At 45.3% G+C, this 27765-nt stretch overlaps 1 protein-coding gene across 1 annotated transcript in view; it reads right to left on the bottom strand.

The window, feature by feature from the left end:
• LOC311226541 (ras/Rap GTPase-activating protein SynGAP-like) overlaps positions 1-27765 on the bottom strand; it is a gene marked incomplete at its 3' end in the record, with an annotated part of 153477 nt that overhangs the window by 116694 nt on the left and 9018 nt on the right. The window contains exons 2-3 of the mRNA XM_084311961.1: positions 25224-25345; positions 22798-22951 (exon numbers count right to left, since the gene is read on the bottom strand). Of these exons, the coding sequence (XP_084168087.1) occupies positions 22798-22951; positions 25224-25345 (276 nt within the window). The remainder of the gene's footprint in view (positions 1-22797; positions 22952-25223; positions 25346-27765) is intronic.

Genomic DNA, 27765 nt, shown 5'->3' with positions numbered 1-27765 from the left:
GAAATGTCTTGTCTGTCTTGTCTTTTGTTATGTCCTGAATTTAACTGGGGATTTATTGGGGGGCAGCTATTTAGCTATTTCTTCACTATTTGGTCATTTATTAGATAGCCCCCCTTGAAACCTTGAAACCTTGAAGTTTTGAAATTTTGAAATTTAAAATTTAAAAAGGTTGAACTCTATTTTCTTTTCTTTTTGTCTTTATAATTTATAAATTGTTATTCTGTATTATTATTGTTTTTGTTATTTTCCTGTGAAGTTCTGTGTATTGTGATTGTGGTTAATGTGTTGTCTTGTTTCATGTGATTAATAATAAAAAAAATTGATAAAAAAAAAAACTGTTTCAGTTTACTCATGTCCTGATATCCCCAGTGTTATTAAAACTGTTTCAGTTTCCTTATGTCCTGATATCCCCAGTGTTATTAAAACTGTTTCAGTTTCCTCATGTCCTGATATCCCCAGTATTATTAAAACTGTTTCAGTTTCCTTATGTCCTGATATCCCCAGTGTTATTAAAACTGTTTCAGTTTCCTCATGTCCTGATATCCCCAGTGTTATTAAAACTGTTTCAGTTTCCTTATGTCCTGATATCCCCAGTATTATTAAAACTGTTTCAGTTTCCTTATGTCCTGATATCCCCAGTGTTATTAAAACTGTTTCAGTTTCCTCATGTCCTGATATCCCCAGTATTATTAAAACAGTTTCACTTTCCTTAAGTCCTCTGATATCCCCAGTATTATTCAAATTGGATCTGGGTCTATTTGAACATTCAGTATATTTCACAAAAAAAGGAAGTATCAATCCAGTCACCCTAGTTTAGCATTAGGATTCATTCACATTTCTGAGTCTGTGGAAGCTGTTAGGTAGGATGAAATCTGTTTGCTATCAGGACAGCTGCCTGGCACTGGTCTCACCTGCTGTGAGGACTGGGTTTGTGCTCATTATAGCCTGCTCAACAGCCAGTGAACCACACATACACACACATACTGATTTCCTAGCATTGTACAAATAATTGAATATATGTGTACTGTGGATGTACAGTAAGTGTATATATATGTATGTATATATGTGAGATGTGTGACATTTTCTATTGTCAAGATGTATTTTGTAGGTTGTATTTTTATGATGATGTTTTCACATGTTTCCACATGAAGATATGTATATGTAATATATCGTGTGTGTGTGTGTGTGTGTGTGTGTGTGTGTGTGTGTGTGTGTGTGTGTGTGTGTGTGTGTGTGTGTGTGTGTGTGTGTGTGTGTGTGTGTGTGTGTGTGTGTGTGTGTGTGTGTGTGTGTGTGTGTGTGTGTGTGTGTGTGTGTGTGTGTGTGTTCATGCACTCATTCATTCATTCATTCAATTGGTTAATTAAATTATAATTTTTTTAAAACATTAATAAAAAACAGTATAGTGAAAAAGCAAATCTCATATAGTGTTTTCATACTGTGTGAATTCAAGTGAACAAGGAGACCTCCAGATCACCAGTGGCAGGCTACAGATTGCTGCGTGTGCTCCATCTGGAGAGGCTGTCACCGATGAACAAATTACCAAAAGAAAAGTGTTTTGTAGTATAATAGGCTTCATTGCACAAGCTAAAAATACACCCTATACCGCTTACTCATCACAAAGACCGTCCTCTGTGTTCAGCATTGGTACAGTAGGGTATGTGGGAGGACAGGGTGTCTCTTCCTCTGAGTCATAGTGTAAAATGGGTAGAGGGCAGGGGAAGAGATACGGGTCAAGCAGTGACATGCCTTGACTTGAATAGGTGGGTGGGATGTGGCATATAATGCAGTGTTGGGGTCGTAATGCTTTAGAGTATGTTGTGTAAACATGTGACGCCTCTCTTAAAGGGATAGTTCACAACGTTGGAACCCTAGACCTGTTTCCTACTCGCCAATGGTTAAGAGTCCCCTCTCCGAACAATCCATGCTGTTTTTCATACTTGTTACAAAGGATCAGATTAAACCGAATATATATATTTATTTATTGATATATATTGCATAGTATTTGTATATCGTTTGATATCCCTTGTATATTCCTTGTACATATACACGGAATATCCCTTTAGTCCAGCCCATAATAGTTCATTCTCCTATTGGACAGCGGTCCACCGGCGCCAGGGACCGGCCCCCGGAGCCAAGTTCAAAGTCACCGACACGACATGTCTGTACTTGCCCCGGCCCTGCCCAGGGATACGGCGACAGAAATGAGAGTGGCACTATTTGTGCACCGTGCGTATAAATACGGCGCAGGTGAATGTAGAAGCCCCTTAGCCCCTTACCTCCGTACCCTTCGTCCTTTTAGTATGTTACCGATAAGTTGAAGCCTCACCCACGATACAACGTGTGGTGAAGTATGGCCTGTTTGGCCTCAGAATAGAGCATCGAGACCGCGTGCGAATTAGTAACTGAATTGTCAGAGTTTGGCACTATACCGTCGAGTGCGACATATTTCTATTGAGTCTTTAATAGTCTATTTGTGTATAGTGTATCGTGCGGTTAGAATTCTATAGTGACCAGCATCTCCAACGCTTTCTCGTATTAGCTAGAGTTCTTATCCAGGCTGGGCCGACCGCATGGCGCTTTCACCCGAGGAGACCTAGGCGAGAACCGTATGGACATGTACACTGGATTAATCTACCCGACGACTACATAGCCCTTTGCGGCTGGAATATATTTGCTTTGGTCCTATGATTTATGGAGCGGATAATTGCCGACGCCTGCACGTGTTGGATTTACCCCGAGAGGAGTCAAGTCGAGTCGGCGCTCAGAGAGCCTGAGGCCGCCTAGCTTTCTTCACTGTAGAGCTACAGTCTACCAGAGAACCAAGCTGTATTCGTCTGTGGATCAAGAGACTACTGCACCGGCTTCTGTACCTGAAGTCTCCCTAGTCATCGTTGACCAGACGTCCTACTACCGACAGATCTTCTACCCCCTTGCTGGCTTACAACCAGTGGGAACCCCTTCCAGTATCTCCCGCTATTACTAGTGTACCATAGATATAATTCCCTAAGATTCAGGTTGTATAATTACCTCCTGCGTAACCAGAGAATGGACATTCGTTATTGATTTGCCTACGCATACTCCTTTGCCTTACAAGTGCATTCAAAGAATAATGTAAAGTATCCTATGTACCTTTTGCTCCATTAAATACTTGATTAATACCTTTGACTGGAACCGATTTCATTGTGGGAAGTGTTCATCATATTCATATATCGTGTACTGTATGGCCAGTAATTAAAGTACATAAAGCGGTAGTGGTTTAATGATACCATACTTATCAATACAGTCAGGGAATTGTACCCCTCAGTTACAATTGGTCCTTCGAACCGGATGGTAACTAGTGTAATATTAATATAGTGGTATTAATATTGAAATGGCCTATGATGAACACTCCACAAAACGGTCCTCCTAAAGTAGATCGCCCGCAGCGTAGACGGCAGCCACCTCAGTACTTAGAGGATTACGTTGCCAGTATACTACCTAGCCTTCTACAGACGGTAAACGCGGAAAAAGTAGAAAGTAAAATTATGTCCGACCCTATCAACCAGGCTACCCCGCCAACAGAGGCCCTAGTGGGTTCTAATGTAACTGACCAAGCTCACGGTAGGGACCAGGAGGGAACTGACACGACTTTACCCCCCGCCAAGACCGAAGAAGTAGTCCCCGGAGAGCTCCAGGAGAAAGATAACCCTCCAGAGATGGAACTCTGCCCGGTACAAGAAGAGGAGAGCGCCCAGGAGATAGAGCTCCAGGACTCCCCACAGGAGAACGCATCTCCAACGAGTACTGCCAGGAGCGGATCACCTCAACCAGCGTCTTCCCCCAGCGAGGCGGACAAGATGCTGGCACAGGCATTCCTCGCCAGCCTAGCAGCCTCTACAGAGCGCGATCGACTCCAAGCAGAGCGCGATCGACTCCAAGCACAGATGCTTAGCGAGCGCGAACATTCTTCCATGGAAAGAGAACGCATTCAAGCGCAGCAACGGAGCGACGAAGATCGTATACGTCTAGAGATTAGACGCCTTCAGACGGAAGAGAATATGGTAAGAGACCACGCCGAAGCCCTGCGCGCCGCCGCCGAAGCCCAGCGCGCCGCTGCCGGTGCCCAAAGAGAAGCAGAGCGCGACATCGCTCTCACCAAGCGCGAAGCCGAGCGCGACCGATTACAAGCGCAGCTAATGGAGCAGCTGATCGCCAGGGCAACACCCCCTCCCTCCGCGCGGGGTTCCAGGGCCTCGTCAAGACACGGGTCAAGGGCACCCTCCCCTAACCGATCAAGCGACCCTGAGCCCGACCACCAGAGAGAGCCTATACCCCCCTCCGAACTCCTTCCCCGACCGGTCCCAGTGAGACCCAGCTACAAGGAAGGAACGGTATACACCGCGGAGAGGCTAAATAGACGACTACAGGATCTAGAGGACCTGACAGAGGAAGAAGAAGAGGGAGAGGAGGAGAGTCAAGCCCGACAGCAGCACAGTACTCCACAGGACCAGGAGGTTCAGTACAGCCCAGGCTCTACCCCCGCGGCTCTGCGCTACAGACCCCCGACTCAATTCACGGGTGAGATTGACGCACGACCAGTCCCGAGGAATAGCACCTGGATACGCGGGCCATGGTACCCTGCCGGTACCAGCCCACCGAGAGGCGTAAGAGGAGACTCGCCTAGGAGGCCTCTCTTTCAACGCTCACCGATGTGCCAGCCATCTACAGTACGGCATCATACATTGGCACACTGACGTTTCCAGACTTCACCCATGAGAACAGAGCACAGTACACGGAGCTACGGATGTGCTTAGAGACAATGATGGCTGATGTAGCTGATGAACGCCACAAGTATGCTATCCTATTGAAGCACCTCAAGGTGCCCCGAGCGCACAATATAGCGCTGGCCTATGCCACCTCTACTACCCCATACACAGCGGCTCTAGCAGCACTCGACCAAAGATATGGACGCATATGGGACTACGTAATACAAGAGATAAGGCATATTGACCGCCTACCCCCAGCAACAGACAATCGCTCACTAGACGACCTGTCTATCAAGGTACAATCCCTGGTAGGGATGCTGGGGGCGCAACGAGAAAAGGGTATGCACGAACTATACGCAAACTCTAATGTCGAGAGGATTTTAGAGAAGCTTCCGCCCGCCCGACAAGAGCGCTTCAGGCGGCAAAGAGACCACCGTGATCCTAACGGTCCCGAGCCATCCCTCCTAGACCTAGCCGACTTCCTGGCGAGAGAAGTCAGCAGCCTGCGATTGGATACGTTCGTGCGGAGCACACCAAGCTCCAGAGAGGGACCTAGGAGAGCAAACGATGGCCGAAGATTGGTGACTGTCATGCACCAATCAGAACCAGTACCGAGCAGCAAGAACCACAGTACCCCCTCGATGAAAGAGAAGTGGAAGATGGTGTGCCCGTACTGCGAGAAAGAACACTGGTTGTCACAATGTGACACATTCAAGAAGATGACCGCCGACGAAGTGGGTCAATGGATAAAGTCCAACCGACGCTGTTACCGATGTGCGCGCAGTCACATGGCAGCCGAGTGCCGCTTAAAGAAGAGGTGTAGTCGGTGTGACGGAGCCCACCTAGATGTCCTACACGACAGTAACAGAAGAAAGCCCGCACCCTCAAGCAGCACAAAGGCAAGTGTTATGTACATTGACCCCGCCAGCAGCGGGGGCGCCCGAGTGCTCTTAAAGGTGGTCCGCGTAACACTGAGTTACCAAGACAAGGTCATGGACACTTACGCCGTCCTTGACGACGGGTCAGAGAAGACCCTTCTCCTCGCATCCGCTGCGGCCCAGCTGGGGCTGCGGGGGAGCGAAAACCAGATGACGATTCGGACAATAAGAAGAGATCTAAAGACGATAAAGGGCGAGAATGTCTCTTTCACTATCGCAGCAAGCGGGCAGCCAGAGAGACGGTATAGGATTACTAATGCTTTCACCAGCCAAGAAATAGGCCTGTCGCAGTACACCTACCCCATCGCCAAGCTGATGGATAAATATGTGCACCTGCGTCAACTACCTATCCCGCTCATAGACGGTGCCACCCCGACCCTGCTGATAGGCTCCGACCATGCAGACCTCATAGTCCCGATAGACCGGGTCCACACAGGGCCCAGAGGCTGTCCTGCAGCAGTCGAGACCCGCCTAGGATGGACATTACAAGGCCCCCTTGCTAAGTCTCTTAACCGAACAGCAGCCACTAGCTGCCTCCACTCCAGAGTGACAGAAGAAGACACCACCCTCCTACAGCATGTCGAGAGGCTATGGACACTAGAGACAATGCCCTTTAAGAACGAAAAGAAAGACATTCGTTCCAAGGAAGACATTTACGCCATAGCACTCCTCGAGCAAGGGACAAAGAGAGTCAAAGTCAACGGAGTGATGAGATACGCAACTCCACTCTTGAGGCGAGAGGGTATGCCCACCTTCCACGCCCCAAAAGAAGCGACGGAGCGGTATCTATTGAACACAGAGCGGCGCCTAGCCAGAGACCCCACTCAAGAGACTGTGTACCACGCTGAGATTAACAAGCTAATCACAGCGGGACACATAAAGAAAATTGACATTAAAGAGGCCGATCAGACGACCGAATCATGGTACGTGCCGCACCACAAAGTCCACCACAACGGCAAGGATCGTATTGTGTTCAACTGCAGCTACCAGATCGGATCACAAAATCTGAATAAAGAGCTCTTGCCCGGCCCAACACTCGGCCCCTCCCTACTAGGCGTGTTACTACGTTTCCGCCAGGACAAGGTGGCCATCAGCGGCGACATCAAAGGGATGTTCCTGCAGGTGAGACTAGTGGAGGAGGACAAGCCCCTGCTGCGGTTCCTATGGAGAGAGAGGATCGGGGATGAGCAACCAGCCATCTATCAATGGGAAGTCCTCCCTTTCGGAACCACATGCAGCCCATGCTGTGCTACGTTTGCACTGCAAAAACACGTCGCAGAGGACCCAGCAGCTGATGAAGAGGTCCGAAAAAGTGTAGAAAATAGTTTCTACGTGGACAACTGTCTGCAAAGCGTCTCGACGCCAGAAGAAGCTGAGGCCCTTCTACTCAAGCTCCGCGCCTCCCTGATCAAAGGCGGCTTTGATCTCAGGCAGTGGGCCAGCAGCGACCCGCAAGTATTGCACAGCCTCTCCCCCGAGGACAAGGCAGCAAGCAGCGAGACCTGGATGGCGACCATCCCAGGAGAAGCCCAAGAAATGACATTAGGACTAGTCTGGCGCTTCAAAACAGACTCGCTCCATTATAAACACACACCCCTGACCAAGGAGCAGGGAAGGTCGACTGCACTACCGACCACCAGACGGAGTGTATACAGAACACTCGCCAGACAATATGACCCGTTGGGATGTATTCTACCTTACACCACCAGGGCAAAGATGATTGTAAGAGCGTTATGGGACAAGGACCAGGGCTGGGACGACCCCATACCCGAACACCTTGCATCCACATGGAGAGAGTGGGAGACGGAACTCAGCTCACTCCCAGGTGTTAACATACACCGCAGCTACTTCCCACCCACAGTGAGGCCGGAGACGTGCCAGATGGACCTGCACGTCTTCAGCGACGCCTCCGAAGTAGCCTACGGCTCGGTGGCCTACTTGCGTGCCCGAGAGGAGGGAGGAGAAATACATACTGCTTTCATCCTGGCTCGCTCAAGAATAGCCCCACGAAAGCAACAATCTATCCCGCGTCTAGAGCTCTGCGCAGCCCTAGCAGGAGCGCACCTCGCCACGTTAATCCAACGTGAACTCACCATTCCGGTGCAAAGAACAATCTTGTGGTCAGACTCCACGACAGTACTCACATGGATCCGGTCTGATTCGTGCAGATACAAGGTCTTCGTGGGGGTCAGAGTCACAGAGATTCAAGATTTAACAGAAGTAGCAAGCTGGAGGTATGTGGACACAAAACACAACCCAGCTGACGTCATCACCCGGGGAATGTCCCTGGATGACCTCACCCGTCACAACCCATACAGTGACGGACCAGAGTTTCTCAAGCTCCCGGAAGAAGAGTGGCCTACACCCACCCCACGGGAGGCGAGTAAAGAGGAGGCCGAAAACAAGAAATCTGTGTTCTGTGGATTGAACACACTCATCTCCACAGACCCCGACATAGACGATTGCCTCACCCTAGAGAGTGCGCAGCTAAAGACATTTCTGTGGCACCACCCAGAGGTTCAGCCCACTACTGACATTTCAGCAGCTGACTACGAAGAAGCAGAACTTCTTCTACTACAACGAGCCCAGAGAGACTCGTTCCCCGATGAGCTAGACTGTCTACAGGGAGCAAAGCCCGTCCCATCAGACAGCAGACTGCTCCACCTAGCACCCGAGAGCGACGCCCATAGTCTCATCAGAGTGGGTGGTCGTCTGCGGAGAGCCCCAGACTTACCGGATGACGTCAAGTACCCGATAGTCTTGAACAGCCGACACAAGGTCACAGAGCTGATCATAAAGAAATACGACGAGGATGTGCACCACGCAGGGGCAGAGAGAGTCTTCGCGGAGATCAGACGTCGTTATTGGATACTGCAAGGGAGAGAAGCAGTGCGGCGCTTCCAGCGAACCTGTCTAGACTGTCATAAGTGGCGAGCGCAGCCCAGTATACCCCGGATGGCTGACCTACCTCCCTGTCGCCTCCGACTCGGCGACAAGCCTTTTCACTCCACCGGTATGGACTGTTTCGGCCCGCTGTATATAAAGAAAGGAAGAGGAACCGAGAAGCGGTGGGGTATTGTATTCAAATGCATGACCACCCGAGCGATACATATAGAACTCCTTCCAACCATGAGCACAGACTCATTCCTTATGGCCTTCCGAAGATTCACATCGCGGAAAGGCAAACCGTCTATATTGTTGTCTGATCACGGGACAAACTTCAAAGGCGGAGAAAGAGAGCTGAGAGAGAGCTTCCAAGCTATGGGCCCAGAACTTAAGACCCACCTCGCTCCAGCCCAGATCGACTTCCAGTTTAATCCCCCGAACGCACCCCACTTCGGTGGAACCTGGGAACGAGAAGTACGTTCTATAAAGACAGCCCTGTATGCCGTACTCGGAGCCCAGACTGTGGCAGAGGAAGTCCTAATGACAGTCCTCACGGAGATCGAGGGAGTATTGAACTCAAAGCCCCTCGGTTACGTCTCCAGTGATGTAGCAGATGTCGACCCAGTCACCCCCAACACACTCCTAATGGGGCGGCTGGACCCCGCGCTACCCCAGACAATGTACAGGCCCGAAGAAGCGAACGGCCGAAGAATGTGGAGGTACAGCCAAGTACTAGCTGACAAGTTTTGGAGCAGCTTCCTACTTCACTACCTACCGTCTCTACAGACCCGCCAGAAGTGGGTAAAAGAGAGAGACAATTTGACAGAAGGAACAGTCGTCATGATTATCGACCAGTCACTACCCCGAGCTATGTGGCCGGCTGGCCGCGTAAGCAAAGTGATCACCGGTGCCGACGGAAAGGTCCGAGCAGCTGAAGTGCTCGTCCAAGGGCGGACCTACACCCGACCCGTGGCGAGGCTAATAGAACTGCCAAGGCTCCCCGATACTATCGATGACGACCATGACCCCATGACTTTGTGAACTGACTGACCCTCACAGCAGACATTGAGTAGTGGACAGTGCGGTTAATCTGTCTCTGCTTAGCTAATTAGGTGGGACTAATTAGGGGGCGGCTGTTACAAAGGATCAGATTAAACCGAATATATATATTTATTTATTGATATATATTGCATAGTATTTGTATATCGTTTGATATCCCTTGTATATTCCTTGTACATATACACGGAATATCCCTTTAGTCCAGCCCATAATAGTTCATTCTCCTATTGGACAGCGGTCCACCGGCGCCAGGGACCGGCCCCCGGAGCCAAGTTCAAAGTCACCGACACGACATTTTCTGTACTTGCCCTGGCCCTGCCCAGGGATACGGCGACAGAAATGAGAGTGGCACTATTTGTGCACCGTGCGTATAAATACGGCGCAGGTGAATGTAGAAGCCCCTTAGCCCCTTACCTCCGTACCCTTCGTCCTTTTAGTATGTTACCGATAAGTTGAAGCCTCACCCACGATACAACGTGCGGTGAAGTATGGCCTGTTTGGCCTCAGAATAGAGCATCGAGACCGCGTGCGAATTAGTAACTGAATTGTCAGAGTTTGGCACTATACCGTCGAGTGCGACATATTTCTATTGAGTCTTTAATAGTCTATTTGTGTATAGTGTATCGTGCGGTTAGAATTCTATAGTGACCAGCATCTCCAACGCTTTCTCGTATTAGCTAGAGTTCTTATCCAGGCTGGGCCGACCGCATGGCGCTTTCACCCGAGGAGACCTAGGCGAGAACCGTATGGACATGTACACTGGATTAATCTACCCGACGACTACATAGCCCTTTGCGGCTGGAATATATTTGCTTTGGTCCTATGATTTATGGAGCGGATAATCGCCGACGCCTGCACGTGTTGGATTTACCCCGAGAGGAGTCAAGTCGAGTCGGTGCTCAGAGAGCCTGAGGCCGCCTAGCTTTCTTCACTGTAGAGCTACAGTCTACCAGAGAACCAAGCTGTATTCGTCTGTGGATCAAGAGACTACTGCACCGGCTTCTGTACCTGAAGTCTCCCTAGTCATCGTTGACCAGACGTCCTACTACCGACAGATCTTCTACCCCCTTGCTGGCTTACAACCAGTGGGAACCCCTTCCAGTATCTCCCGCTATTACTAGTGTACCATAGATATAATTCCCTAAGATTCAGGTTGTATAATTACCTCCTGCGTAACCAGAGAATGGACATTCGTTATTGATTTGCCTACGCATACTCCTTTGCCTTACAAGTGCATTCAAAGAATAATGTAAAGTATCCTATGTACCTTTTGCTCCATTAAATACTTGATTAATACCTTTGACTGGAACCGATTTCATTGTGGGAAGTGTTCATCATATTCATATATCGTGTACTGTATGGCCAGTAATTAAAGTACATAAAGCGGTAGTGGTTTAATGATACCATACTTATCAATACAGTCAGGGAATTGTACCCCTCAGTTACAATACTGGATAACCGCAGCTCCGCTTAGTGTGCCACAAACTAATGCAAAGTCAATTTCCAGTCTGTACGAGATGACTGAAACTAGCTGAGATCTATGTTGTGTGCACTGTGGAATAGGTCAGCTCGTACAGACAGCAGCTTGTCCACGTTGACTTTGCATTCGTTTGTGGCAAACTAAGCAGAACTGCAGGTATCCAGTACGAAGAACAACGTGGATTGTGTTGAGAAAGGACTCTACCGATCAACCACATCGAAACAGATCAAGTCCTTTATTTTCTAAATACTTGGTTGCAGTCTTTGCTAATATCAACAACTGACAGGAAATCAAATGTAGTAGGTTCTGGAATGCTGCTTTATGTTCGATTTGGTTGTCATGGTGCAATCTTCTATACAGTAAGTGCACACCTCACACAATACAGTAAGTACACACACCTCAAACACTACAGTAAGTACACACACCTCACACACTACAGTAAGTACACACACCTCAAACACTACAGTAAGTACACACACCTCAAACACTACAGTAAGTACACACACCTCGAACATTACAGTAAGTACACACCTCAAACACTACAGTAAGTACACACACATCGAACACTACAGTAAGTACACACACCTCAAACACTACAGTAAGTACACACCTCACACACTACAGTAAGTACACACACATCAAACACTACAGTAAGTACACACCTCACACACTACAGTAAGTACACACACCTCAAACACTACAGTAAGTACACACACCTCAAACACTACAGTAAGTACACACACCTCAAACACTACAGTAAGTACACACACCTCGAACATTACAGTAAGTACACACCTCAAACACTACAGTAAGTACACACACCTCAAACACTACAGTAAGTACACACACCTCAAACACTACAGTAAGTACACACACCTCACACACTACAGTAAGTACACACCTCGAACACTACAGTAAGTACACACCTCACACACTACAGTAAGTACACACCTCAAACACTACAGTAAGTACACACACCTCCAACACTACAGTAAGTACACACACCTCAAGCACTACAGTAAGTACACACAACTCCAACACTACACTAAGTACACACCTCACACACTACAGTAAGTACACACCTCAAATACTACAGTAAGTACACACCTCACACACTACAGTAAATACACACACCTCGAATACTACAGTAAGTACACACACCTCCAACACTACAGTAAGTACACACACCTCACACACTACAGTAAGTACACACCTCCAACACTACAGTAAGTACACACACCTCACACACTACAGTAAATACACACACCTCGAACACTACAGTAAGTACACACCTCAAACACTACAGTAAGTACACACACCTTGAACACTACAGTAAGTACACACACCTCACACACTACAGTAAGTACACACACCTCACACACTACAGTAAGTACACACACCTCGAACACTACAGTAAGTACACACCTCAAACACTACAGTAAGTACACACACCATGAACACTACAGTAAGTACACACACCTCCAACACTACAGTAAGTACACACACCTCACACACTACAGTAAGTACACACCTCGAACACTACAGTAAGTACACACACCTCAAACACTACAGTAAGTACACACCTCAAACACTACAGTAAGTACACACACCTCACACACTACAGTAAGTACACACACCTCAAACACTACAGTAAGTACACACCTCAAACACTACAGTAAGTACACACCTCAAACACTACAGTAAGTACACACACCTCACACACTACAGTAAGTACACACACCTCAAACACTACAGTAAGTACACACCTCAAACACTACAGTAAGTACACACACCTCACACACTACAGTAAGTACACACACTTCAAACACTACAGTAAGTACACACCTCAAACACTACAGTAAGTACACACACCTCCAACACTACAGTAAGTACACACAGTAAGTACACACCTCAAACACTACAGTAAGTACACACCTCACACACTACAGTAAGTACACACACCTCGAACACTACAGTAAGTACACACCTCAAACACTACAGTAAGTACACACACCTCAAACACTACAGTAAGTACACACACCTCAAACACTACAGTAAGTACACACACCTCAAACACTACAGTAAGTACACACCTCACACACTACAGTAAGTACACACACCTCAAACACTACAGTAAGTACACACACCTCAAACACTACAGTAAGTACACACACCTCGAACACTACAGTAAGAACACACACCTCCAACACTAGAGTAAGTACACACCTCAAACACTACAGTAAGTACACACACCTCAAACACTACAGTAAGTAGACACACCTCAAACACTACAGTAAGTACACACATCAAACACTACAGTAAGTACACACCTCAAACACTACAGTAAGTACACACCTCAAACACTACAGTAAGTACACACCTCAAACACTATAGTAAGTACACACCTCGAACACTACAGTAAGTACACACACCTCAAACACTACAGTAAGTAGACACACCTCAAACACCACAGTAAGTACACACCTTGAACACTACAGTAAGTACACACACCTCAAACACTACAGTAAGTACACACACCTCAAACACTACAGTAAGTACACACACCTCGAACACTACAGTAAGTACACACACCTCGAACACTACAGTAAGTACACACACCTCGACCACTACAGTAAGTACACACACCTCAAACACTACAGTAAGTACACACACCTCGAACACTACAGTAAGTACACACACCTCACACACTACAGTAAGTACACACACCTCAAACACTACAGTAAGTACACACACCTCGAACACTACAGTAAGTACACACACATCGAACACTACAGTAAGTACACACACCTCAAACACTACAGTAAGTACACACACCTCGAACACTACAGTAAGTACACACACCTCACACACTACAGTAAGTACACACCTCAAACACTACAGGAAGTACACACCTCAAACACTACAGTAAGTACACACCTCGAACATTACAGTAAGTACACACACCTCACACACTACAGTAAGTACACACACCTCGAACACTACAGTAAGTACACACCTCGAACACTACAGTAAGTACACACCTCAAACACTACAGTAAGTACACACCTCAAACACTACAGTAAGTACACACACCTCACACACTACAGTAAGTACACACACCTCGAACACTACAGTAAGTACACACACCTCGAACACTACAGTAAGTACACACACCTCGAACACTACAGTAAGTACACACCTCAAACACTACAGTAAGTACACACACCTCCAACACTACAGTAAGTACACACACCTCACACACTACAGTAAGTACACACCTCCAACACTACAGTAAGTACACACCTCGAACACTACAGTAAGTACACACACCTCAAACACTACAGTAAGTACACACACCTCGAACACTACAGTAAGTACACACACCTCACACACTACAGTAAGTACACACAACTCACACACTACAGTAAGTACACACACCTCGAACACTAAAGTAAGTACACACCTCGAACACTACAGTAAGTACACACCTCAAACACTACAGTAAGTACACACACCATGAACACTACAGTAAGTACACACACCTCCAACACTACAGTAAGTACACACACCTCAAACACTACAGTAAGTACACACACCTCACACACTACAGTAAGTACACACCTCGAACACTACAGTAGTACACACCTCAAACACTACAGTAAATACACACCTCAAACACTATAGTAAGTACACACACCTCACACACTACAGTAAGTACACACACCTCAAACACTACAGTAAGTACACACCTCAAACACTACAGTAAGTACACACCTCAAACACTACAGTAAGTACACACACCTCACACACTACAGTAAGTACACACCTCAAACACTACAGTAAGTACACACCTCGAACACTACAGTAAGTACACACACCTCAAACACTACAGTAAGTACACACACCTCAAACACTACAGTAAGTACACACACCTCGAACACTACAGTAAGTACACACACCTCGAACACTACAGTAAGTACACACACCTTGAACACTACAGTAAGTACACACACCTCAAACACTACAGTAAGTACACACACCTCGAACACTACAGTAAGTACACACACCTCACACACTACAGTAAGTACACACACCTCAAACACTACAGTAAGTACACACACCTCGAACACTACAGTAAGTACACACATCGAACACTACAGTAAGTACACACACCTCAAACACTACAGTAAGTACACACACCTCGAACACTACAGTAAGTACACACCTCGAACACTACAGTAAGTACACACACCTCAAACACTACAGTAAGTACACACACCTCAAACACTACAGTAAGTACACACACCTCACACACTACAGTAAGTACACACCTCAAACACTACAGTACGTACACACCTCAGACACTACAGTAAGTACACACACCCCGAACATTACAGTAAATACACACACCTCGAACACTACAGTAAGTACACACACCTCACACACTACAGTAAGTACACAGACCTCAAACACAACAGTAAGTACACACACCTCACACACTACAGTAAGTACACACACCTCGAACACTACAGTTAGTACACACACCTCAAACACTACAGTAAGTACACACACCTCACACACTACAGTAAGTACACACCTCAAACACTACAGTAAGTACACACACCTCGAACACTACACTAAGTACACACCTCAAACACTACAGTAAGTACACACCTCACACACTACAGTAAGTACACACACCCCGAACATTACAGTAAGTACACACACCTCGAACATTACAGTAAGTACACACACCTCGAACACTACAGTAAGTACACACACCTCACACACTACAGTAAGTACACACACCTCAAACACTACAGTAAGTACACACCTCCAACACTACAGTAAGTACACACACCTCACACACTACAGTAAGTACACACCTCACACACTACAGTTAGTACACACACCTCAAACACTACAGTAAGTACATACCTCGAACACTACAGTAAGTACACACACCTCAAACACTACAGTAAGTACACACACCTCAAACACTACAGTAAGTAAACACACCTCAAACACTATAGTACACACCTCAAACACTACAGTAAGTACACACCTCAAACACTATAGTACACACCTCAAACACTACAGTAAGTACACACCTCACACACTACAGTAAGTGCACACACCCCGAACATTACAGTAAGTACACACACCTCAAACACTACAGTAAGTACACACACCTCAAACACTACAGTAAGTACACACCTCACACACTACAGTAAGTACACACCTCAAACACTACAGTACGTACACACCTCAGACACTACAGTAAGTACACACACCCCGAACATTACAGTAAGTACACACACCTTGAACACTACAGTAAGTACACACACCTCACACACTACAGTAAGTACACACACCTCAAACACAACAGTAAGTACACACACCTCAAACACAACAGTAAGTACACACACCTCACACACTACAGTAAGTACACACACCTCGAACACTACAGTAAGTACACACACCTCAAACACTAGAGTAAGTACACACACCTCGAACACTACAGTAAGTACACACACCTCCAACACTACAGTAAGTACACACCTCAAACACTACAGTAAGTACACACACCTCGAACACTACAGTAAGTACACACCTCAAACACTACAGTAAGTGCACACCTCACACACTACAGTAAGTACACACACCCCAAACATTACAGTAAGTACACACACCTCAAACACAACAGTAAGTACACACACCTCAAACACAACAGTAAGTACACACACCTCACACACTACAGTAAGTACACACACCTCGAACACTACAGTAAGTACACACACCTCAAACACTAGAGTAAGTACACACACCTCGAACACTACAGTAAGTACACACACCTCCAACACTACAGTAAGTACACACCTCAAACACTACAGTAAGTACACACACCTCGAACACTACAGTAAGTACACACCTCAAACACTACAGTAAGTGCACACCTCACACACTACAGTAAGTACACACACCCCGAACATTACAGTAAGTACACACACCTTGAACACTACAGTAAGTACACACCCCCCGAACATTACAGTAAGTACACACACCTCGAACATTACAGTAAGTACACACACCTCGACCACTACAGTAAGTACACACACCTCACACACTACAGTAAGTACACACACCTCAAACACTACAGTAAGTACACACCTCAAACACTACAGTAAGTACACACCTCCAACACTACAGTAAGTACACACACCTCACACACTACAGTAAGTACACACCTCACACACTACAGTAAGTACACACACCTCAAGCACTACAGTAAGTACACACCTCGAACACTACAGTAAGTACACACACCTCAAACACTACAGTAAGTACACACCTCAAACACTATAGTACACACCTCAAACACTACAGTAAGTACACACCTCACACACTACAGTAAGTACACACACCCCGAACATTACAGTAAGTACACACACCTCGAACACTACAGTAAGTACACACACCTCACACACTACAGTAAGTACACACACCTCAAACACTACAGTAAGTACACACCTCAAACACTACAGTAAGTACACACCTCCAACACTACAGTAAGTACACACCTCACACACTACAGTAAGTACACACCTCACACACTACAGTAAGTACACACACCTCAAGCACTACAGTAAGTACACACCTCGAACACTACAGTAAGTACACACACCTCAAACACTACAGTAAGTACACACACCTCAAACACTACAGTAAGTAAACACACCTCAAACACTATAGTACACACCTCAAACACTACAGTAAGTACACACCTCAAACACTATAGTACACACCTCAAACACTACAGTAAGTACACACCTCACACACTACAGTAAGTACACACACCCCGAACATTACAGTAAGTACACACACCTCGAACACTACAGTAAGTACACACACCTCACACACTACAGTAAGTACACACACCTCAAACACTACAGTAAGTACACACACCTCAAACACTACAGTAAGTACACACCTCCAACACTACAGTAAGTACACACCTCACACACTACAGTAAGTACACACACCTCACACACTACAGTAAGTACACACACCTCAAACACTACAGTAAGTACACACCTCGAACACTACAGTAAGTACACACACCTCAAACACTACAGTAAGTACACACACCTCGAACACTACAGTAAGTACACACACCTCAAACACTATAGTACACACCTCGAACACTACAGTAAGTACACACACCTCAAACACTACAGTAAGTATACACACCTCGAACACTACAGTAACACATTGACCACTGATTTTCAACATGCATATCGTGAAGGACATTCAACAGCGACTGCTTTAACCCAAATTAAGGATGATTGGCTGAAAGAGATAGATAAAAAGAAATGGTTGGAGCTGTCTTGCTTGATTTTACTGCAGCATTCGACATCATAGATCACAAATTCTTACTTAAAAAACTTGAATGTTACAGTTTCTCCTCATCTGCACTATCTTGGATGCAAACTTATTTAGCAAACCGGAAACAAATCGTTTTTTTTAATGGGAGTTACTCAGAAGTTAAAACGGTAAGGTGTGGAGTACCCCAAGGAAGTTGCCTTGGGCCTTTGCTCTACACCATATTTACAAATGACATGCCTCTTGTCCTAAATAAGTCATATATTTCTATGTATGCGGATGATTCAACGATTTACACATCAGCCTCAACAGCCAATGAATTAAATACGGTCCTAAAGGCAGAGTTGCAATCAGTGATGGAATGGATAAAGAATAACAAACTAGTTCTAAACATATCAAAGACAAGTAGCATCATTTTCGGTTCAAACCATACTTGTCTTGAAACTTTTGATAAGTGATGTGGTAATTAATCAAGTCCAGGAGACTAAACTCCTAGGGGTAACATTAGACAGTAAATTGTCATGGTCACACCATATAAACAATATAGTAGTGAAAATGGGAAGAGGGATTTCTGTTGTTAAAAGATGTGCTCATTTGTTACCACTAAATTCTATCAAACAGGTAATTCAAGCTCTGGTTTTGTCAAATCTTGACTATTGTCCTGCAGTATGGTCGAATGTAACAACGAATAAACTGAAAAAATTACAAATGGTACAAAACAAAGCAGCACGTATAGCGCTTCGCTGTGAGTACAGAACTAATGTTGCAGCGATGCACAGTTGTTTAACTTGGTTACTTGTCAAACATTGTTACAAAGATCCCCTCAATTTTATATAACAATTTATCTATAAGTCTTGACAGACACAACCATTCCACCAGACATGCTTCTGCACGAGGTTTTACACTTCCAAAAGTGAGGTTGAATGCAATGAAGCGAACTGTCATGTTCCGTGGTATGCAGGAATGGAACTCTCTTCCCAGACATGTTAAGCAGGAGAATAGTAAATGTTGTTTCAAAATCGTGGTAAAACAACATTTTCAACCAAAGTAAGTACACACCTCACACACTACAGTAAGTGCACACACCCCGAACATTACAGTAAGTACACACACCTCAAACACTACAGTAAGTACACACACCTCAAACACTACAGTAAGTACACACACCTCACACACTACAGTAAGTACACACCTCAAACACTACAGTACGTACACACCTCAGACACTACAGTAAGTACACACACCCCGAACACTACAGTAAGTACACACACCTCCAACACTACAGTAAGTACACACCTCAAACACTACAGTAAGTACACACACCTCGAACACTACAGTAAGTACACACCTCAAACACTACAGTAAGTACACACCTCAAACACTACAGTAAGTACACACACCTCAAACACTACAGTAAGTACACACACCTCACACACTACAGTAAGTACACACACCTCAAACACTACAGTAAGTAGACACACCTCGAACACTACAGTAAGTACACACCTCCAACACTACAGTAAGTACACACCTCGAACACTACAGTAAGTACACACACCTCAAACACTACAGTAAGTACACACACCTCGAACACTACAGTAAGTACACACACCTCAAACACTATAGTACACACCTCGAACACTACAGTAATTACACACACCTCAAACACTACAGTAAGTATACACACCTCGAACACTACAGTAACACATTGACCACTGATTTTCAACATGCATATCGTGAAGGACATTCAACAGCGACTGCTTTAACCCAAATGACGGATGCTTGGCTGAAAGAGATAGATAAAAAGAAAATGGTTGGAGCTGTCTTGCTTGATTTTACTGCAGCATTCGACATCATAGATCACAAATTCTTACTTAAAAAACTTGAATGTTACGGTTTCTCCTCATCTGCACTATCTTGGATGCAAACTTATTTAGCAAACCGGAAACAAATAGTTTTTTTTAATGGGAGTTACTCAGAAGTTAAAACGGTAAGGTGTGGAGTACCCCAAGGAAGTTGCCTTGGGCCTTTGCTCTACACCATATTTACAAATGACATGCCTCTTGTCATAAATAAGTCATATATTTCTATGTATGCGGATGATTCAACGATTTACACATCAGCCTCAACAGCCAATGAATTAAATACGGTCCTAAAGGCAGAGTTGCAATCAGTGATGGAATGGATAAAGAATAACAAACTAGTTCTAAACATATCAAAGACAAGTAGCATCATTTTCGGTTCAAACCATACTCTAAGAACGAACCCAGTCTTGAAACTTTTGATAAGTGATGTGGTAATTAATCAAGTCCAGGAGACTAAACTCCTAGGGGTAACATTAGACAGTAAATTGTCATGGTCACACCATATAAACAATATAGTAGTGAAAATGGGAAGAGGGATTTCTGTTGTTAAAAGATGTGCTCATTTGTTACCACTAAATTCTATCAAACAGGTAATTCAAGCTCTGGTTTTGTCAAATCTTGACTATTGTCCTGCAGTATGGTCGAATGTAACAACGAATAAACTGAAAAAATTACAAATGGTACAAAACAAAGCAGCACGTATAGCGCTTCGCTGTGAGTACAGAACTAATGTTGCAGCGATGCACAGTTGTTTAACTTGGTTACTTGTCAAACATAAATTACTCTGCTCACTCCTTGTATTCACTAGGAATATTCTTGTTACAAAGATCCCCTCAATTTTATATAACAATTTATCTATAAGTCTTGACAGACACAACCATTCCACCAGACATGCTTCTGCACGAGGTTTTACACTTCCAAAAGTGAGGTTGAATGCAATGAAGCGAACTGTCATGTTCCGTGGTATGCAGGAATGGAACTCTCTTCCCAGACATGTTAAGCAGGAGAATAGTAAATGTCGTTTCAAAATCGTGGTAAAACAACATTTTCAACCAAAGAAATTGACATTCCCTAATAGATAGTGTAAATGAAAATGTATGTGTCTGATAAAGAGATAGGTATATATGGATGAAAAGGCATGTGTCTGATAGGGATATATTATTAAAATATTGTATAATTGGCTGATATGAACATAGATAATGTATGTAAAAGCTAAATAGTATATTATGCTGTATTGTATTATGAATTAATTATGAGTAGGTATTATTGTATTGTATTATGAATTCATAAGGCGTATATATTGTTGTATTGTATTATGAATTTGATTAGGGTTTTTATTGTTGTTTTAATTGTCTGTATGATATGTAAATGTTGTGAGTGTATAAGTCTGTAACTGTATTTTATGTGTTATGGACCCCAGGAAGAATAGCCCCAGCACTGCTGTGGCTAATGGGGATCCAAATAAAATTAAACTTAAACAGTAAGTAAACACACCTCAAACACTACAGTAAGTACACACACCTCGAACACTACAGTAAGTACACACACCACAAACACTACAGTAAGTACACACACCTCAAACACTATAGTACACACCTAAAACACTACAGTAAGTACACACACCTCAAACACTATAGTACACACCTCAGGCTCAAACACTACAGTAAGTACACACCTCAAACACTATAGTACACACCTCAAACACTACAGTAAGTACACACCTCAAACACTACAGTAAGTACACACACCTCAAACACTACAGTAAGTACACACACCTCACACACTACAGTAAGTACACACACCTCAAACACTACAGTAAGTAGACACACCTCGAACACTACAGTAAGTACACACACCTTGAACACTACAGTAAGTACACACCTCAAACACTACAGTAAGTACACACACCTCGAACACTACAGTAAGTACACACACCTCAAACACTACAGTAAGTACACACACCTCAAACACTACAGTAAGTACACACACCTCACACACTACAGTAAGTACACACACCTCACACACTACAGTAAGTACACACACCTCGAACACTACAGCAAGTACACACACCTCGAACACTACAGTAAGTACACACACCTCGAACACTACAGTAAGTACACACACCTCAAACACTACAGTACGTACACACACCTCGAACACTACAGTAAGTACACACACCTCACACACTACAGTAAGTACACACACCTCACACACTACAGTAAGTACACACACCTCAAACACTACAGTAAGTACACACACCTCAAACACTACAGTAAGTACACACACCTCGAACACTACAGTAAGTACACACACCTCGAACACTACAGTAAGTACACACACCTCACACACTACAGTAAGTACACACACCCCAAACACAAAGTACACACACCGCAAACACGACAGTAAGTACACACACCCCGAAAACAAAGTACACACACCTCAAAGCAGTACTCCTGTCCCAGTATACTGGAGTGAACAGGTTTGATGACGGCATCTTCATCCAGAACCAGGTCCAGGGCCTCGGCTGCGCTGCTGGGAGACAGCAGGGACTCATGGGAGTGGGACTCCTTGAAGCTCTGCATCAGACGTGTCCTGGGGAGGGAAGGAGACACATTCATGTATGATTAGAATTCCAAACCAAGCTCAGGAAGTTAGACCGTTGCTACAGAAGCCGGTCACCATCTTTGAAGGATCACTTCCATTTCAATGCATTGAGGTATAATTAAAACATGCAAAATGGAGGAAGGGAGAAAAAGAAGGGTTGAGGTTTCTGTGGTGTGAGTTTCTGTGGCAGAATTTTACACAATTGCCATCCCCCAATTTAGAATGTTTGTCATTTTGGCCCAAATGTTTGGGATGTGCTACCTCTTTCTTTAATCATTAACAATTCCAACGAATGTGTCTGCATATTTTCTACAGTGTCTCTATTTTTATTATTTATTTGGGCTCAGTTCTGCTTGCACCTGTTTTTAATTGGCCTCGGATGTGTGCATGTTCACACCTGAACTCTTGGGTGACTTTTATTGATGTGGGACATAATCTCATTGGATAAGTTAAATATGTAACTTAGAATTAGGGATGTTCGATATTGGCTTTTTTACCGATATCCGATATACTGATATTGTCCAACTCTTAATTTCCGATTCCGATATCAACCGATACCGATATATGCAGGGTCCCCCCCCCCCCCCCCCCCCCAAATGGAATAATTTCAGGTAATTAACATTACATACGGTATCTCTTGTCGTGGAATTAACACAACATTATGCATACTTTTGGCAATAAATAAAATAAGAAAAAAAATGTATCCACTTTTTCTCCCCATTTTTCTATTTTTCTCCCATCCTAATTTTGTATTTCCAATTCTTCCCTCCCCTGTCTTGAACGTTGCTAGACTATGCCTCCCACTGGTCGGCTGTAGTGAGGATAGAAGCCTTGAATCACGTGTCCCCTCCGGTACACGAGGAGGCAGCCTGTCGCATCTTTTCACCGCAGCAGCTCGAACTCTCAGTGGCGAGGAGTAACGCGTGGGAGGCTCACGCTGCCCCGATACTTCCTGTTTCCGCCACACCGGCATCACCAAACCGACCTGTAGGAGTCGCTGTCCACAACGTCCAATCCCCACCCACCGGCTTTCCCACCCTCTAACACTGCCAATTGTGTTAGTATGACGGCCGGCCAAGCCGGTAGCAACGCCGAGAGCTGGGCTCGATACCAGCATCTCCTGCGTTAGTGGCGAGCGCCTTGCCCACTGCGCCACTCAGCCGCCCCAATAAAATAAGAATTTGTTCTTACTTGCTTGCCTGGGTAAATAGCTTAAAGGTTAAATAAATATATATATATATATATTTTTTTTAAACCGATACCGATCATTTCCGATATTACATTTTAATGCCAATATCGGCCGATAATATCGGTAGGCCGATAATATCGGAAATTCTTTACAGCAGTGTTATCAGTTCTGAACGACAAAATATACTGGTCCACCAATGATCCTTTCTGGTTTCTAACAGACAACTCTTTAACAGACATTGATTTTCGATTAAACTAAACATCTGTGTGACATCACAGACTGAGGGGAAATTTCCTTTCTGGTCACGGCAGATGGCATGTTAAGTAACACAGAAACCTTCGCAAGGTGGATATGGTAGAAATAGTGGAAATAGCCGCATAATGACTTCCCCCAGTGACAACAGCTCTAATAGTGCAGGGTGATTTTCCTGGCATGGTCTTGTTCACCCATGTGGTAAGCTCAATGCTCCCCACTAAATCCCACATCCTGCTTAGTCATCATGATAGTGGTGGAACACTCAGACACAATTGCAGAATCTGTCATGAAAATTACTTAAATTGGGAACAGAACAAGGGCTTGGCGCAAAAGGTGCGTATGTGACATTTTCTGAATTTTACAAGAGAGCAAAGACAAACGCCAGACTCAATTGAAGGTTCCCACTTACGCCTTTATGTTTTCGACCTTTATTTGAAAAAGTTAAATTATAGTGAACTTATCCTTTTACCATTTGATATAGCTCATCAAGAGCTTTGAAATTATATATAAAACAAATTGTCACCCGAGGTGCCCCTTTTACGCCAAGCCCTCGATAATATAGTATTTTATAGTTTTAGGGATGGAACAGATGGAAGTGGTTCCCCATAGGGTATGAAGTAATGGCGCAGAGCACACACAATGTTCTTTTGAAAACAGGTTGCCAACTCAGGTGTAGATCAGGCGCAGTTTTATGCAAAACGTATGCGTTCTTTTGAAAATCTACCTCTCAAAGAAATGATGGTGAAACTGATTAGATCTAAAATAAAATTTCAAATAAAATAATTTTTTTTTTTTCTTCATATGAACTCAACTTACCTCTCTTGGTCTGCACTACGAAAACGAGGTAAAATCATTTGGCGGAAGCTGCTGGTCCGATCCAGTTTGGGCTGACTTTTTGCCCTCTTGATGGAGCCCTTCAATCTTCGATTGAGAAAACTCTGCCAATTCAATGAAAAAGAAACAATGCAATGTTGTTGATTTGTCACAAAAAGACAACAATTGAGTCTTTCAGACGGAGGCAGAATAAGAATCTTTTCTGTTTTCAGACTGATCTAAAGATGGTAAGTTGGAGTGTAGTTCAGGTAATATCTACATTCATAGAGGCAGAGGAGGTTGAGTATTCATTCATTCAAACCTTTATTTATTCTCGAAAAGGACAATTGAGGTCACCCTCATTTTCAATGTCGTCGAGACATTTCAATGCATGAATATTTTATAATATAATAATAATAAATAATAACAACTCTACAGTAAGTACACACAAGGACCGCAGCCCAAAGTGCCCCACAGCAAGTAGCACAAAATTAACATTGGCATAAAATCAGCATAGAGTCGACAGAATAAAAACAATGTATAAAATGCAGACATAAAAATATGTATAAAGGACTATAAAAGTAGTGCAACATAGAACGTACAGACATAAGAATAGGCATAAAATAAGTACAATAAGTATAGTGTTGCTCGAAGGCATGTCCTAACAGCCAGTCCCCAAACACCCCACACATCAATCCCCACCACATCCCTATCCAAGACATACCCCCTGATAAAGCATTTCATGACCTAAGGAAAACACAAACAGCCCATGTGCCACTCACATCGCCATGCACGGTGACAGGGATGCCACCCCCGCGGGCCGCTCCATCCCCTCCCGTCCCGGAGACCTCGCCACCACGAGGACACCAGCGAACCCCACGCCCCCACCCCCAAACTCCACGGAGGAGTGACATGTCACACGCCCCAGGACCTGCAGCCATGCCAAAGGAGCCACACAGCAAGGCAACGACTCCAAACACTAAAGCAGACAGACACAACAGCGGCAAAACGAGAAGACATGCGGCACCACGGATGATCCGAGACGATCCCAGGACACCCAATGATGAGAACCAACCAAAGTCCGCAAGAGACCAGTACCCAACTCCAGGAAAGGTCCAGGAAAGGTCCAGCCGAAGCCATAGGGGCCATAGGCTCCAACCAAATTGTAATTAAAGGGGCACTTCACCAAAAACGATGCTTATTTATTTTGAATATGGCCATTCGTTATGTCGTCAGGGACATTGAATCTTGTGTTGTGTTAATTACAGCTCCATGAAATGATGGAAAACTATAGGGACTGCTACATTATCAGGTCACTTAAAAAAAATAAAGAATAAACGGGAGTGGTTCTTGTATAGTAAATAGATGGATATAGCAAGTTACAGTAGCATAAGGACACATAGTATAACTGTAGATTGTATAGTATTGTTATGGTTTGTAACCGACCCCAATCGCACAACACAAGACAGGTATGAGAGTAAGCCAAAACAGGGCATTTATTCAATACAAACAAAAAGCGGCACTGTCCCTTTAAGGGAGAACACAAAAATATTGGAAACAAAGAAATAGGGAAAAATGTGGCACTGTGCCTTTAAGAGGCGAGCAGGCTAAGGGGCTAAGGCTAAAAGACAGGGCCAGGGCAAAAAGGTCAGGGCAGGAACAGGGGCACTGGAGAGGGGGAAACAGGGACAGAGGCCCGGGGAGGCGGGCTGGAGACAGGGACAGAGAAACAGGGTTAAGGCCTTGGACAGGGCGAGGGCCAGAGCTGCTTACAGGGATGGCAGGGTTCAGACGGCGGAGGCCTGGCAAGGAGATCCTCCTCGGAAGTGAAGAGACGCATCCTCCCGTGGGATAGGAAGCGATGCGCGCCGGCTTGAGCGTCTGGAGTAGGAGCGCGCCGGCTTGAAGAGACGCATCCTCCCGTGGGATAGGAAGCGATGCGCGCCGGCTTGAGCGTCTGGAGTAGGAGCGCGCCGGCTTGAAGAGACGCATCCTCCCGTGGGATAGGAAGCGATGCGCGCCGGCTTGAGCGTCTGGAGTAGGAGCGCGCCGGCTTGAAGAGACGCATCCTCCCGTGGGATAGGAAGCGATGCGCGCCGGCTTGAGCGTCTGGAGTAGGAGCGCGCCGGCTTGAAGAGACGCATCCTCCCGTGGGATAGGAAGCGATGCGCGCCGGCTTGAGCGTCTGGAGTTGGAGCGCGCCGGCTTGACGTCTGGAGTGGGGCGCGCCGGCTTGGGGTCTGGAGTGGAGCGCGCCGGCTTGGCGTATGGAGTGGGGCGCGCCGGCTTGGGGTCTGGAGTGGAGCGCGCCGGCTTGGGGTCTGGAGTGGAGCGCGCCGGCTTGGGGTCTGGAGTGGAGCGCGCCGGCTTGGGGTCTGGAGTGGGACACTGGAAAACCTCCCGTAGAGAATTAGAGAGCGCAGACTGTGTCCCACTCCAGGCAAACGGCGACAGGTGGCGATGGCTGGCACCTCGTCTCACGCCGGAGACGCGGCAGGTGATGGTAACGTCTAGGACTCCATGAACACTGAACACAGAAAAGGAT

This window comes from Notolepis coatsorum, assembly GCF_963971535.1.
Source record: "Notolepis coatsorum genome assembly, chromosome: 4".
In the NCBI taxonomy this organism is placed as follows: domain Eukaryota; kingdom Metazoa; phylum Chordata; class Actinopteri; order Aulopiformes; family Paralepididae; genus Notolepis; species Notolepis coatsorum.
Note: the sequence above shows the minus strand (reverse complement) of the source record. Positions and strands in the feature narration are given on the sequence as shown.